The sequence below is a fragment of the Oncorhynchus clarkii genome, chromosome 24 (genome assembly GCF_045791955.1).
Source record: "Oncorhynchus clarkii lewisi isolate Uvic-CL-2024 chromosome 24, UVic_Ocla_1.0, whole genome shotgun sequence".
NCBI classification, from domain to species: domain Eukaryota; kingdom Metazoa; phylum Chordata; class Actinopteri; order Salmoniformes; family Salmonidae; genus Oncorhynchus; species Oncorhynchus clarkii.
The window spans coordinates 12736056-12750533 of NC_092170.1; the positions used below are offsets into that span (position 1 = coordinate 12736056).

Here is a 14478-nt window from a genome sequence, read left to right on the forward strand (position 1 = left end):
CAGATGATGTTTTAATGTACAGTAGCTATCTTGAAGAGACTGTCAGACAGCAGCCATCATTCCAGTTGGGATTTGCTGACAGCAACATAGGTGTGCACTACTACGCTTGACAGTTGCCCAGAGCCTGTATTCACAATGTGTCTCAAAGCAGGAATGCTGATCTAGGATCAGATCCCCCCCCCCCTGGTTCTGGTAATCATACCAAACGGATCCTATATCAGCCCTCGTAATCTGAGATGCTTTGAGAATACGGACCCAGATGAACATAGTTGTCGTTTACATCGGCCAACGTTGTCTACTTCTGTTGTAACTTTGAACTCTGCTTAAGTTATCTGTCATTCTTCATTGTTATCTGTCGTTCTTATGTAAGTAATCTGTCGTTCATGTTCTTTGAGAATTGTTTATTATGGATAGCTGTACATATTGTAGATTCTTGAACTGCTGCACCTTGGGGTAGAAAGACTGCTCTCTATCATTTCATTTTTACTACTATCAGAAAGACAGAGAAGGTTTGTAGTGTCTAATTTGTACGTGAATCTGGTTTGTCAGGTTTTATCTGCGTAGTGGTACTCTAGTGTTAAATCGTTGGCATTAAAAAGCACACAATTCAACTCTGTTGCTGTAGAAACTGAATGTATCTTTATCTTTTGAGATCAATAAATCCATGTAATATGTGAGCATGAATAGACTTTATTGAGCAAAAGAGGGGTAGAGAAAACATTATTCCATCCAGCCCATTCTACAATTAACACACAAACAAACACTGAGTATCAACACTGAACATGACAGAGGACCAAAGTGACCAGTCCAGGTCAAATCCTAACTGTTGAATGCAGGCCGCAAAGCCCTATAGGCCCTGCTCAGAAGTAGTGCACTTAATAGAGATTGGGTGCCATTGGGATGCATCCACAGCACTAAACTGTCTGTCTAGACAGTCCTACATAGTAAAATGACAGTGGGACCAAATGCATTCACCAAAGCTATCCGTTCTACTGAATCTTACTCCACAGCAACTAGGAGGTTAGATGTCACATACGTTGGGTCAGTGATAACTTCCAGGAAGGGCATCTTCAATCGGGGCCCTGTTGGAGTCATCTTCTTTGTTGGTGGATGGACAGATGGCCTTCCCTTCCTCACACACCCTACTGACCACTGACCACAGGATGGGTCAGCGCCAGATGCGACAGGTGTTGTCCTTGCTGCCTGCAGCAGAGAGAAGACAGGGACAGGTGGATGAAAAGGAGGTAGCTCACCGCACCCAGCTATGGCCTGTTCATTTTAACCTTGATAAAGTGTTTGTGAGTGGAGAAAAAATTATGCTTGTTTGGCTGTGAAGAGTTTGCAATGGCATCGCTACATTTGAACTAGGTATGATTATATAGAGTGCAGAGTTGGGCTCAATTCCATTTCTGACAATTCAGGAAGTAAACTGAAATTCACATTTTTCTCAATGCTAACTTAATGCTGAATTGAAATTGAATTGACCCCAGCCCTGATAGAGGGTACATATTACCTGTGATGATGGTGTCACCCTCGTAGTTGAAGGCAGAGGAGAAGATCTCGTCCGTGTGTCCCTCGAGGACCTGCAGACAGACGCCAGACTGGACGTCCCACAGGCGAGCCGTCTTGTCAGCGCTGGCCGTCAGAACTCTACTGCCCTGAGCGTTAAAACAGATCTGGGAGGTTGAAATTGACATAAGGGTGTGTGTGTTACGAGAGTGAAAAGGAGTGATGGAGTGAATGGCTGGATGGCGGGTGCACTGATGAGGAAGTGTGCAAGAGTAGATAGGAACCGCCAAATGAGCAGAGCATGGGGAACGTTCAACCATGTCAGCACTATATTCTTAAAAGGCTATTAACTAAATGGAGGTCTGTTAGGCATTTGGAGGTCTGCCAGGCATTTGTTATGGAGGAATGGTTCCAATGAAACACATAGCCAGACTTCAGAGAGATCTACAAGCACACAGTGAGGTGAAGAAATGAACATGGGGCTGGGATGATTAAATGATGCTGACTCTCCATTGTCTAAAAGTAAAGTGTGTTTTTATTAAAGGCCTCACGCTGCAGGGTGGTGAGCAGGCCTCAGACAGGAAATAGAAATAGAACTCTGGGAGAGGGTGACACTGACAGAATACAGAGGAGAGCGAGGGAAAAAGGAACGAGCACAAAGAGGAGAGCGAGAGGGAACTGAGGAGAGGAAGAAGGGGGGAGCAAAGAGGAACGGGGGGGAGCATGGAGGAGGCAGAGAGGAGAGCACAGAGGTGACACATTTTTAGAAAAGAAGAAACGGGGAAAGAGACTGGTGAAAAGAGAGGAAAAAGAGGAGAAAAATAGAAGGATGAATTTGATTTGATTAGAAGAAGATGGAGTAAGTGAATGGTCATGAGTAGACTCACATGGATTCTGTTGAGATGATTCAATGCCATAACAATGACTATTTTACATTATTTCCTGCATATTTAATCAACAAAACAATGAATTTAGCAATATGTTTTTAGCAATATTTGGTTCTATTACATTCATTCCACAGATATTATTTTCATTTAATGGCAGAGTGCAGTAAAAAACATATCTAAACTCCCCTCTAAATGCCCCTTTTTCAGGACCGTCTTTCAAAGATAATTAGTAAAAATCAAAATAACTTCACAGATCTTCATTGTAAAGGGTTTAAACGCTGTTGCCCATGCTTGTTCAATGAACCATAAACAATTAATGAACATGCACCTGTGGTCGTTAAGACACTAACAGCTTACAGACGGTAGGTCACAGTTATGAAAACGTAGGACACTAAAGAGGACTTTCTACCGATTCTGAAAAACACCAAAAGAAAGATGCCCAGGGTCCCTGCTCATCTCCGTGAACGTGTCTTAGGCATGCTGCAAGGAGGCATGAGTACTGCAGATGTGGCCAGGTCAATAAATTGTCAGTACTGTGAGACACCTAAGACAGAGCTACAGGGAGACAGGACGGACAGCTGATCATCCTCACAGTGGCAGACCACGTGTAACAACACCTGCACAGGATCGGTACATCCGAACATCACACCTGCGGGACAGGTACAGGATGGCAACAACAACTGCCTGAGTTACACCAGGAATGCACAATCCCTCCATCAGTGCTCAGACTGTCCGCAATAGGATGAGAGAGGCTGGACTGAGGGCTTGTAGGCCTGTTGTAGGCAGGTCCTCACCAGACATCACCGGCAACAACGTTTCCTATGGGAACAAACCCACCGTCGCTGGACCAGACAGGACTGGCAAAAAGTGCTCTTCACTGACGAGTCGCAGTTTTGTCTCACTAGGGGTGATGGTCGGATTTGCATTTATCATCGAAGGAATGAGCGTTACGCCGAGGCCTGCACTCTGGAGCAGAATCGATTTGGAGGTGGTGGGTCCGTCATGGTCCTCGGCGGTGTATCACAGCATCATCGGACTGAGCTTGTTGTCATTGCAGGCAATCTCAACGCTGTGCGTTACAGGGAAGACATCCTCCTCCCTCATGTTGGTACCCTTCCTGCAGGCTCATCCTGACGTGACCCTCCAACATGACAATGCCACCAGCCATACTGCTCGTTCTGTGCGTGATTTCCTGTAAGACAGGAACGTCAGTGTTCTGCCATGGCCAGCGAAGAGCCCGGATCTCAATCCCATTGAGCACGTCTGGGACCTGTTGGATCGTAGGGTGAGAGCTAGGGCCATTCCCCCCCAGAAATGTCCGGGAACTTGCAGGTGCCTTGGTGGAAGAGTGGGGTAACATCTCACAGCATGAACTGGTCAATCTAGTGCAGTCCATGAGGAGGTGATACACTGCAGTTCTTAATGCAGCTGGTGGCCACAATAGAAACTGACTGTTACTTTTGATTTTGACCCCCCCCCCCCTTTGTTTAGGGACACATTATTCAATTTCTGTTAGTCACATATCTGTGGACCTTGTCCAGTTCATGTCTCAGTTGTTGAATCTTGTTATGTTCATACAAATATTTACACATGTTAAGTTCGCTGAAAATAAACGCAGTTGACAGTGAGAGGACGTTTCTTTTTTTGCTGAGTTTATATATTTCCACACTATGAGGTTAAAATAACACTGTGAAGTTGTGAAATTATGATAATGCCCTTTTAGTGTAAGAGCTGTTTGAAAAGACAGCATGACATTTCTGCCTGTTTTGGTGGGATGGAGTTCTGGCCTGCCTGGTGACATCACCAGAAGGTCAATTAGTTAATAGACCAATAAGAAAGAGAGTTCTAAACTTCTGTCAATAACAGCTAGTTTTCAGTTTTCCCCTCCCCACTCAGACCACCCCCAGTCAGTCCTGGCAAAATTCTTGCTTGAGAAATTGCTCTTTGCTGAGAATATTTTTTACAATTTTAATTGAAAACCAATCACAGTAAGGTGCTTAATTGTTACCCAGAAATGATTTGATATTGAGATAAAAACAGTTGCATTGGACCTTTAAGAAAAAGTCAGCTTCTACCAATTAAATCTGACCCTTTGTAATGAGAGGAAGAAAGAAACAACAAAGAGTGGGGAGAGGGAGCTGGAGGGATGACAGTGGAAATCAGAATGGAAGTAAAAAAAGGGACCGACAGAGACAGAAATAATGGGAGTGATGAAAAAAAAGAGATTGACACAGCGGTTAAGAGGCGGAGGGAGGGGAGAGAGGTGTCCTGTTAGGGGGAGATTAGTGTCATAATCCTGTGAAATCATCCTCCTTCCAGCCTATTACCGAGGCTGGGCCCTGATGGCTTTCAGTAAACAGACACAAGACAGGCAGCCCAATGAGTCAGCTGGGGGGGGGGGATTGCGACCTGAGTTAAGTGCGTATAAATTGGAACATAATTCCCTTTTTATGCACTTTTCTCTCTACGTGTATTCTGACCTTGAACTTAAGCATGATAATAACATGCTATTCACCCCCTATTCATTAGGCCTGGAGATAAAATAAAACGAATGTGGCGGAGGTTTCTACAGATACGTCGTATTCTGACCTAGACTCCCTCATGATTCCACCACCTTTATGCACAATGAAATGATGAATAAGGTTGAGCAACCTATCATTGTTTTAGATATATTTTACCTTATTTTACCTTGGAGCCAAATGTAAAACCAGTCATATGGCAACAAACTAAAGTATATCAATATATAGGCAGGTAGCCGAGTGGTTAAGAGTGTTAGGCCAGTAACTGAAAAGTCACTGGTTCAATTCCTCTCGCTGACTGGGTGAAAATCCTGCCGATGTGTTCTTGAGCAAGGCACTATCACCAATTGTTCCTGTAAGTCGCTCTGGATAAGTGTCTGCTTAATGACAGAAATGTATATTAACTTTTCCACAGTGAAGTTTATGAAATGCTGACATTTGGAGACCATATGAGAATGTTTTAATCATACGCCCAGACTTTTCACTCTATTTTTTACAATTTGTTTCATGTTAAATATTAACCACCATCGGTAGCCACCGGCAGTTATACCCACATACACTGACTTTAGTGTTAGTTTCCTTACATTTCACATCATTCCATTCCATTGACCTTTCTTTCCTCTGTCACGTCTGTGCAGTTGTTCCTGAGGGTCACTAGCATTACTGGATCATATTAGGCTAACACTGTACAGTAATTTAGGACATGTAGCCTATTAGAATCATTATGGAACAGACCACACGTAGCAGGTTAAACCTGCTGCACAACAACTGAACACAACACAGTTCCATGATTAGTGAGGGTTTTTTGCATAAAGGCTCTCCAAAGCTGTTATTTTATTATTCATAAATACTTTCCTAAACCTTAATAATATACCATATCAGAATATTTTTCAATCTACCAATTGTTACTGAAAAGGAAAACAAATTCCAGTTAAAAGGTACAAAAGGCATAGATTTAGATTAAATGTACTGAAAATCCTATTGAATGAAAACTCCACGAGAAAACCGGTTGGCCAGCACTTTCCAGCGATTTAATAAATGTTAACCACGCCTGCCAAGCCCATTACGCATCTGCATAAGGTAAGTCTGATATCCAACTATTGAGAAGTGCGTAGGAAAGGAGTACATTTCCTAAGTCTGAATCGGGCCCCTAGTGGCTGTGGCACCAAGCGACAAACACACACAACATGCAGGCACGTACACACACACACTAACAAATATGTACACACACGTACACTGGCAGAACTGTCAAATGGCAGAGGCTGATAAGATCACACACACATTTAGGTCACAGCTGGGTCACCTACAATACAGGCTCAGGTCACATGTGGCTCTATACCTCCGTGGCTAATGCAGTTACAGAGTGAGCAGGGACAGACTATGTCATGGTGTTTTATTAATAAAATCAACCAAGGTGTGACATTAAAGGGCTCAAGGTGAAACATTACAGGGAATCAAATGAGACTACCGGGGGGGAGGGGGAATCAGAGTCGCTAGGCAGAAAAACTTGGGAAGTGAGACTTTAACAGGGCTGTTTTGAAAAGGGCATAGGTAGAGCAGGAATCAGCCTATAGGTAGAGCAGGAATCAGCCTATAGGTAGAGCAGGAATCAGCCTATAGGTAGAGCAGGAATCAGCCTATAGGTAGACCAGGAATCAGTCTATAGGTAGAGCAGGAATCAACCTATAGGTAGACTAGGAATCAGCCTATAGGTAGACTAGGAATCAGTCTATAGGTAGAGCAGGAATCAACCTATAGGTAGACTAGGAATCAGCCTATAGGTAGACTAGGAATCAGTCTATAGGTAGAGCAGGAATCAACCTATAGGTAGACCAGGAATCAGCCTATAGGTAGAGCAGGAAAATATTTCTGGAACGTTCTGGCCTGAGGGACACACACCTTCAAGGTCATGTCTCTCTCTGTCATCGTCAAGACGTGGTTGACCTAGCAACTGACACAAGAAGCAGTAACAGGAGGTAGAAACATCCCCCCGGCAAGCGGACCGCCGTCCTCATCCCTCCTGTCCAGTCCTGTACCCTTGTGAGTCTGACGGATGCTTCAAGGCAGACAAAAGAGACCGAGAGAGAGGGGGCATTTTGGTTCCTGTTTGAACCATTACCTGTCTCAGTGACTCACCTTGGAGATCTCTCCCTCATGGCTCTCCAGTCTGGAGATGCACTGGTAGCTGACAGCGCTGTACACTCTCGCTGTGCCTAAGAGTCAGGGGGAAATATTGATTTCTCAAATCATCCGGTGAGTGAAGTTGAACCTTAAAATAAAAGGAATTAAATTGAGCTGGCCTGGTTAGTCATACACCATAGTTGCTGGAACTGTGCTGGAAAGGACAATGTGAAAAATAAATATTCAAGCCACCACAGTACGATTTGGGTTGGCATGACAGTGTAAAATAAGGGTGGTTGGGCTGGGTACAATACAAAGTTCCTGGACTGAACAATCACGGAACCAGCAGAGAGGTCGAGGTACCCCCGTAGTTAAACAGAACAAGATAAGCATCTCTGCGGTCGTACCGTCAGCCGAGGCGGTGGCTATGAGTTGACCGGTGTAGTCGAAACACACATCCAGCACCTCGTCTTCATGGCCTGCTAGTGTGGCCATACACTTCCCACTCGCTGCCTCCCACACCTGGGGAAGCATGGACACACACACATATCCCGGTACTCACACACACATAAGGACACAAAAACACACAATGTCAACGTGTCAAATGTTAATGAATCTATTTTTAAAAGCCTTTTAAAACAGACAACCAGCTTGGTAAGTGCTGTAACAACACAATGGTGGTGTTTTCCCCTCTCCACAATCTTCTCTTTAGGAATGCAACCACGTGAATAATTCACACAACTAACCAGCGAGTGTGACTCATCTTGGAATAATTAAAGGATTTAATTTTCCTTATTAAATGATGCAGAGCTTAAAAGAGATAGGAGTCTCTACCAGAGAGAGAGAGAGAGAGAGAGAGAGAGATGATAGGAAATGTGACATCATGTGAGATGGGATGTGAGAGAGGATGTGAGAGAGATGATAGGAGATGTGACACGATGGGAGATGGGATGTGAAAGAGGGTGTGAGAGAGATGATAGGAGATGTGCCATGATGTGAGGTGGGATGTGAGAGAGATGACAGGAGATGTGACATGATGTGAGATGGGATGTGAAAGAGGGTGTGTGTGAGATACTAGGAGATGTGACATGATGTGAGGTGGGATGTGAGAGCGGGTGTGAGAGAGATGATAGGAGATGTGACATGACGTGAGGTGGAATGTGAGAGAGATGACGGGAGATGTGACATGATGTGAGGTGGGATGTGAGAGAGATGACGGGAGATGTGACATGATGTGAGAGAGATGATAGGAGATGTGACACGGTGTGAGATGGGATGTGAGAGAGATGGCGGGAGATGTGACATGATGTGAGGTGGGATGTGAGAGAGATGATAGGAGATGTGACATGATGTGAGGTGGGATGTGAGAGAGATGACAGGAGATGTGACATGATGTGAGATGGGATGTGAGAGAGATGACGGGAGATGTGACATGATGTGAGAGAGATGATAGGAGATGTGACACGATGTGAGATGGGATGTGAGAGGGTGTGAGAGAGATGATATGAGATGTGAGGTGGAATGTGAGAGATGATGTGAGAGAGATGGTAGGAGATGTGACATGATGTGAGAGAGATGATAGGAGATGTGACATGATGTGAGAGAGGGTGTGAGAGAGATGATAGGAGATGTGACATGATGTGAGAGAGGGTGTGAGAGAGATGATAGGAGATGTGACATGATGTGAGAGAGGGTGTGAGAGAGATGATAGGAGATGTGACATGGTATGAGATGGGATGTGAGAGAAGGTGTGAGAGAGATGATAGGAGATGTGACATGACATGAGGTGGGATGTGAGAGAGGATGTGAGAGCTCACCCTACAACTTTTGTCCATGGAGCCGGTGATGATGAGGGAGCAGTCCCAGTTAAACTGAACACTGCTGATCTCCCCTCTGTGGCCTATCAGTGTGTGGACACGCCTGGTAGAATGATAGGAGGGTGTTAATGGTGGTTAGACTCGGACACAAACATGGATGGACACACACACACACACACACACACACACACACACACACACACACACACACACACACACACTTGGGCTCTCACCTCCCAGATGGAACATCCCACAGAGAAACAGTGTGGTCAAAGGAGCCAGTGACTAGCTGGTCACCCACTGTGTTAAATGACAAGGAGATGATCTCTGCTGAGTGGCCCTGAGAGAGGAAAGAAAGAGGGGGGGGGGGGGGGGGGGAGAGACCGAGCGAGCGAACGAAAGCACAGTCAAGTAAACAAGCCATTCTTTCTTCTTTAAAAAAGCTAAATTGCATAATTTCATCCAATTCAGTTTGAGGAACACATTTGCCTTTTTGTGCTCGAGTCAAATATTCACCAGCATGACTAATGTAGGAATAATTGAAGAAGAAGGGGTAGAGAGGAGGGATAGAGAGGAGGGGTAGAGAGGAGGGATAGATAGGAGGGATAGAGAGGAGGGGTAGAGAGGAGGGGTAGAGAGGAGGGGTAGAGAGCAGCACACAGAATCCCCTCTGGAACACCCAGCCACACAGTTTGCCCACGTGCAGCAGGAAACTGTTGCCTGTCCAGTAGATGAGGATGTAGATAGATTACCTTATGAATGTATTACAGTCACAGCTGCATACACATACAGTATATGATGGGAGGATAGAACACAGTAAGCAGGGTGACTGCTGGACCAGCACATCATGAATAATCATATACAAAAATGAATTGATGAATGCAGATAAGTGACTGAATTAAGTCATTAACAAATGGATGTGGACATGGATGGTTGTGAGAGCATGTGGAGATGAGAGGAAAGGAGAGAAGAGAGAGAGAGAGCGAGAGAGCTGACTCACTGTCAGTGTGGACACCTCCTCTCCAGTCTGGATGTCCCATAGCTTGGCCGTAGTGTCCATGCTACCCGTGGCCACCAAGGTACTTTGAGGGTTAAACGCCAAACACACCTGTTCAGCACAGAAAACAGTGTTAGCTGCCATTCACATAGAAAATCTGATTCGAAGCTCACTGCAATCATATTGATCCTGAAGGACAAGTCCAATCTCTCAGAAAGTCCAATCTCTAGATTAGAAAGTCCCACGTACTATTTCAGCAGTGTGTCCTCGGAAGGTGTGGAAACATTTGCCTGTCTCTACACTCCACAGCCTGCAGGTCTTATCAAAGGACCCAGTGGCAATCTTGTCCCTGGATTAAAAGGGATAAATAAAGGAACGATTTGAGATAGGAAAAATTATTTATTTTAACCACCAACAACTCTTTCCCTTGGCCTTAGGTGTAAGACAACGGAGGAACATAGAATAGGAATAAGGCTCTCTGGGACCTAAGAGTCTCAGAGTCGGAGTACTGATCAAGGATCAGTTTAGCCTTTAAGATCATAATGAAACCGCGATCCTAGATCAGCACTTCTACTCTGAGACACTTTATGAATACGGGTCCTGGTGTTTTTAAACCTGGGGTAGAGTGACAGGAAGGTGGTTACCCATAGGGGTTGTTGAAGGCGATGGCGTACACCACATTCCTGTGGCCCTCCAGTGTGTGCAGCTCCTCGCCTGACGCCGTGTCCCATATTTTACATGTCCTGTCATAGCTCCCAGTTATAAAACTGCAGAAAGAGAGAGACAGAGAGAGAGAGGGTGAGAGACAGAGAGAGAGGGTGAGAGAGAGAGAGAGAGAGAGAGAGAGAGAGAGGGAGAGAGAGAGAGAGAGACAGAGAGAGAGGATGAGAGAGAGAGAGAGAGAGGGAGAGAGAGAGAGAGAGACAGAGAGAGAGGGTGAGAGATTGGGGATAGAGACAGAGAGAGAGAGACAGAGAAAAGGATAAAGAAAGAGAGAGAGACAGAGAGAGAGAGAGAGAGAGAGAGAGAGAGCGAGACAGAGAGAGAGACAGACATAGAGAGAGAGAGACAGAGAGAGACAGAGAGAGAGAGAGACATAGAGAGAGAGAGCGAGAGAGAGAGAGAGAGAGAGAGAGAGAGACAGAGAGAGAGGGTGAGAGATTGGGGAGAGAGAGAGACAGAGAGGGTGAGAGATTGGGGAGAGAGACAGAGAGAGAGGGTGAGAGATTGGGGAGAGAGACAGAGAGAGAGGGTGAGAGATTGGGGAGAGAGAGAGACAGAGAGAGAGACAGAGAAAAGGATAAAGAAAGAGACAGAGTGTAAAAAGAGAGATGTTTACTTCTCCTGCACACCAAAAAGACAAGCGCCAGGGGTTCTCTGCACATCTCCATGCAGTGCAGATAAACTTACCTCGACCCTGATTTATTGAAGGCAACGTTTGTCAGTGGCAGTATGTGCGCCTGCAGCGCCTGCAAGGGAGAAGGATACATTTTTTTTTACTTGACTGAATTAAATAAATGTACATCTATACGTTTGACCATGTAATACCCATACATAATACCTCTGGCTTTGATGTGCTGAGGAAGAGTCCTGTTATTCTAGGAGAAATCTACAATTCCCACCCCCTGCTGCCATCTATGGTTCAAATGAGGAATTACAGGATGGCTGCACCGTTTGCACAAGGCACTGGCAGTGTGGTCGTGCATGTTAATGGCTGTTTATGGCTGCATAGACAGTGTGCACTGGCACACAAGAGTGGACGATCAGGAGGCAGACGGTGACATTATCAATTAGAAGAGAGCCTAATGAAAGTAAATAGGTAGCTCAGAAATATGAGAGCTGTATTTGACCTTGAAGAGGCAGAATCTGCGGTTGTCCTGCTGACCCAGTTTCTCCTGCAGTCTGACGATCAAGAGTTTGACTTGGTCGACGCGTGATGCTGTGATCAGTGGCTCCGATTTCCTGATCGCTGATATTAACTCCTCGGTGTCTGTCCTATATGGATAGAGACGTGTCAGAGCGATGCATCATGGTCATTGAAAAAAGGAGAATAGACGTCATACAGGATCAGTGACAAATTGTAAAGAATTAGTGGGTGTGTTTATCTACCTATATAATCATCATCATCATCCTCATACTACACTAGCACTAGTATAATTAACTGCATACCATACAGGGCTGCCAACTCTCACGCATTGGCCGTGAGACACACGCATTTGACCCTCTTCATATATTTCACACATTGAAAACTACTGCTTTTATTTTTCTAATTAGTCCATGTCATTAACTTTTCAACTGTGCTCCAAATCGTTTTGAAATCAGAGCATCTGCGCCTACAATTTAACATCACGAGCAAAACCTCTATCATTGCCCTGCCATTGTGAACCGCATCACATAGCAGCATATGATTGGTCTAGTTATGTGAGGGATCAGGGGGGATAGGATGCATGTTTTAAAGAAATGCCCCTCAAGAATAGAGTGGAGCTGAATGGAGAGAGAGAACATTCTCCGCTGATTTTATAAAACTGTAAAAAGAGCAGCATGGTAGCGCTGTTTTATGTTAAATGCTGTTACTACCATCCATGAATCTATTGCAGAATGCAGCCTTTTGACAGCATATACTAAAGTCGATTTAATCCACTCTTGCTTTAGTCCCCTCATTTGGTGATGGGCATTTAGGCTGTGACAACAAAAAGGCAGCAGACAGACCTACAGTATGTTTTAGCAGGGAAGTTTGGTAGGGTGATCTTTAGTAACTATAAAAAATCATTTTGTCAAACAGATTGTGAAACCAAAAGTGAATGTTTGATTCTAGAGCGGGAAAATAAATAGAAGAATGATTTGGTTAGGGTGTAGGGGAAGATTAATGTCATCTTGTCTTCAGATTTTATTCTCTATTTACTTTATTTGGTCTGATCAGTGGAACAATGCTCATTCTTAATAATGTGCTAAAATATAGGTTTATTACTGTGATTGTCAGCAACAACATTACTGTTATTCCCGAAACGTATTTTATTATTCCACTTCTTCCCAATTATGCCAGTATCATCACATATTTGAAATCTGATATGCCTACTTGTGTCTTTGATAAATGAATGATATGAGGCAATGCATTTTTGCAGCCATTCACGGACCGTTTAAGCATGGGATATTAAATGCTCCAAGAATCAAATATAATTGTATATATTTTAGTACACAGAGATGGTGGGGGGACTCACAACTCATAAAGGCATCATATTTTGTCTATGTTGAGTAAGATGATGGCAAGGATCTTCAACTAGTAGACATAAACCACCTGAATATTGATATTCATTAGACTTTGCTTGAAGGTTGGGTGATTGTGAGAAATGAATTGTTATAACAAGTACATTATCAAACACCCAGCACTTGGGAAACATAGATCAGGGGTGGACAACCCTCCTGGAGAGCGAGCAGGATTTTCTCAGAGCCCTATTTTAAAGGGATGGATCAACCAAATTACACCCCCCCCCCCCCCCCCCCAAAGGAATATCAAAGTAACAAAGGTGCCGAATTTTGAGTGTTCATTTAATGTTCAAAGCATCCTGAATACACCTGACCTGTGTTTTTTGTGTGTTTTTTTTACACCCTGGTCATAGGCCTAAACCATTTCAAAATACGTAGACTTGCAGGAAATTAGCCTTCATGTCTTGGGGTTGTGCCAGGCAGTAATGAAATTCAGAAAGCAAATCTCATTCGAAGCTTTCTTCAAAAGTTGGAAACCCTGCACATATCATGAACACTAAACACATCATCTCATTCATAAACATGAATTGTACTATTGTCTACCCACTCCGGAGACAAATCCAACAGATCGATGGATTTAGTCTTCAGAGCTCCTCCTTTCTCATATTCCAGGATGATACCTGTGAACAAAAGGCATCAATTCAATATTCGACACCAGACCAAGTGTGAGATACGAGTTACTTTAGGCCTACTTGTAACTTCAACTTGCATCAACTTGTGCATCATGCAAAACAAATCCTGTTAGCAAAGCTAGCTAGCTCAGTAGGTCAGAACAGCACTGAAGTTGCAGGGTAGTTGCACAAAATGGTACAAATAATTAGCTACCTACTTGTTCAAACATTCATTAGTATCTTAATTCTAATGCATGTTAGCATCATCAACAACATGTTCATTACCTGGTGGATAATATCTGAGAAGGAATCGTTTGAGTTTCATTTCGCTTCTCCAGCAGAAATCACTTGTCAACAAAGCGTTGTTATGGCGACAGTCTATCGCGGCAAAGACGCATGCGCAGATGGACTGAAAAGCATTCGCCTACAACTAACCTGTTCAAAAAAGACAGAACTTGTTCCATAACTGTCTACAAAAAAAATGAATAACATGTACATAAAGAATAGAGACTAGAAACAAGAGACTAGAAAACTCTGTGTCATGATAACAGAGGCTGACGTAAACTTTTCCAGTGGGACTATTTCCCAAGAGCTCAAAGTCTCCCTCATTTAAACTTGCATTCTCAGTTATGCACATGTAGTTCATAGACAAAGACTAAATTAATCAATTTCCCTGACAAAGACTTAGCCCAGTGATCTACAGCTGCCTACTGCCAACAGACACTAGTGGTACACAGGACTCAGACCCAGAGG

At 44.0% G+C, this 14478-nt stretch overlaps 2 protein-coding genes across 2 annotated transcripts in view; both read right to left on the bottom strand.

Moving 5' to 3' along the window:
* Nucleotides 1–14478, bottom strand: part of LOC139382327 (alpha-2-macroglobulin-like) — a 563422-nt gene that overhangs the window by 44081 nt on the left and 504863 nt on the right. The window lies entirely within an intron of this gene.
* LOC139382336 (dynein assembly factor with WD repeat domains 1) lies at nucleotides 675–14416 on the bottom strand. The gene is made up of 13 exons (XM_071126301.1): nucleotides 14011–14416; nucleotides 13662–13734; nucleotides 11701–11845; nucleotides 11261–11319; nucleotides 10495–10617; nucleotides 10100–10199; nucleotides 9854–9961; nucleotides 9087–9193; nucleotides 8854–8956; nucleotides 7444–7558; nucleotides 7052–7128; nucleotides 1514–1676; nucleotides 675–1203 (listed from the first exon to the last, which is right to left on the bottom strand). Exons 1-13 carry the CDS (start codon nucleotides 14048–14050, stop codon nucleotides 1169–1171), a joined length of 1248 nt encoding a protein of 415 aa, XP_070982402.1. The 5' UTR covers nucleotides 14051–14416; the 3' UTR covers nucleotides 675–1168.

Bases quoted from the DNA above. Each gene is read 5' to 3' on its own strand.
- LOC139382336 (XM_071126301.1), bottom strand. From the start codon at position 14,050: ATGAAACTCAAACGATTCCTTCTCAGATATTATCCACCAG. The intron at 11,846-13,661 runs GTGGGTAGACAA...CTATCCATATAG, and splicing joins CTGTTGGATTTGTCTCCGGA to GACAGACACCGAGGAGTTAA. The intron at 7,129-7,443 runs GTACGACCGCAG...CCTGACTCTTAG, and splicing joins AGCCACCGCCTCGGCTGACG to GCACAGCGAGAGTGTACAGC.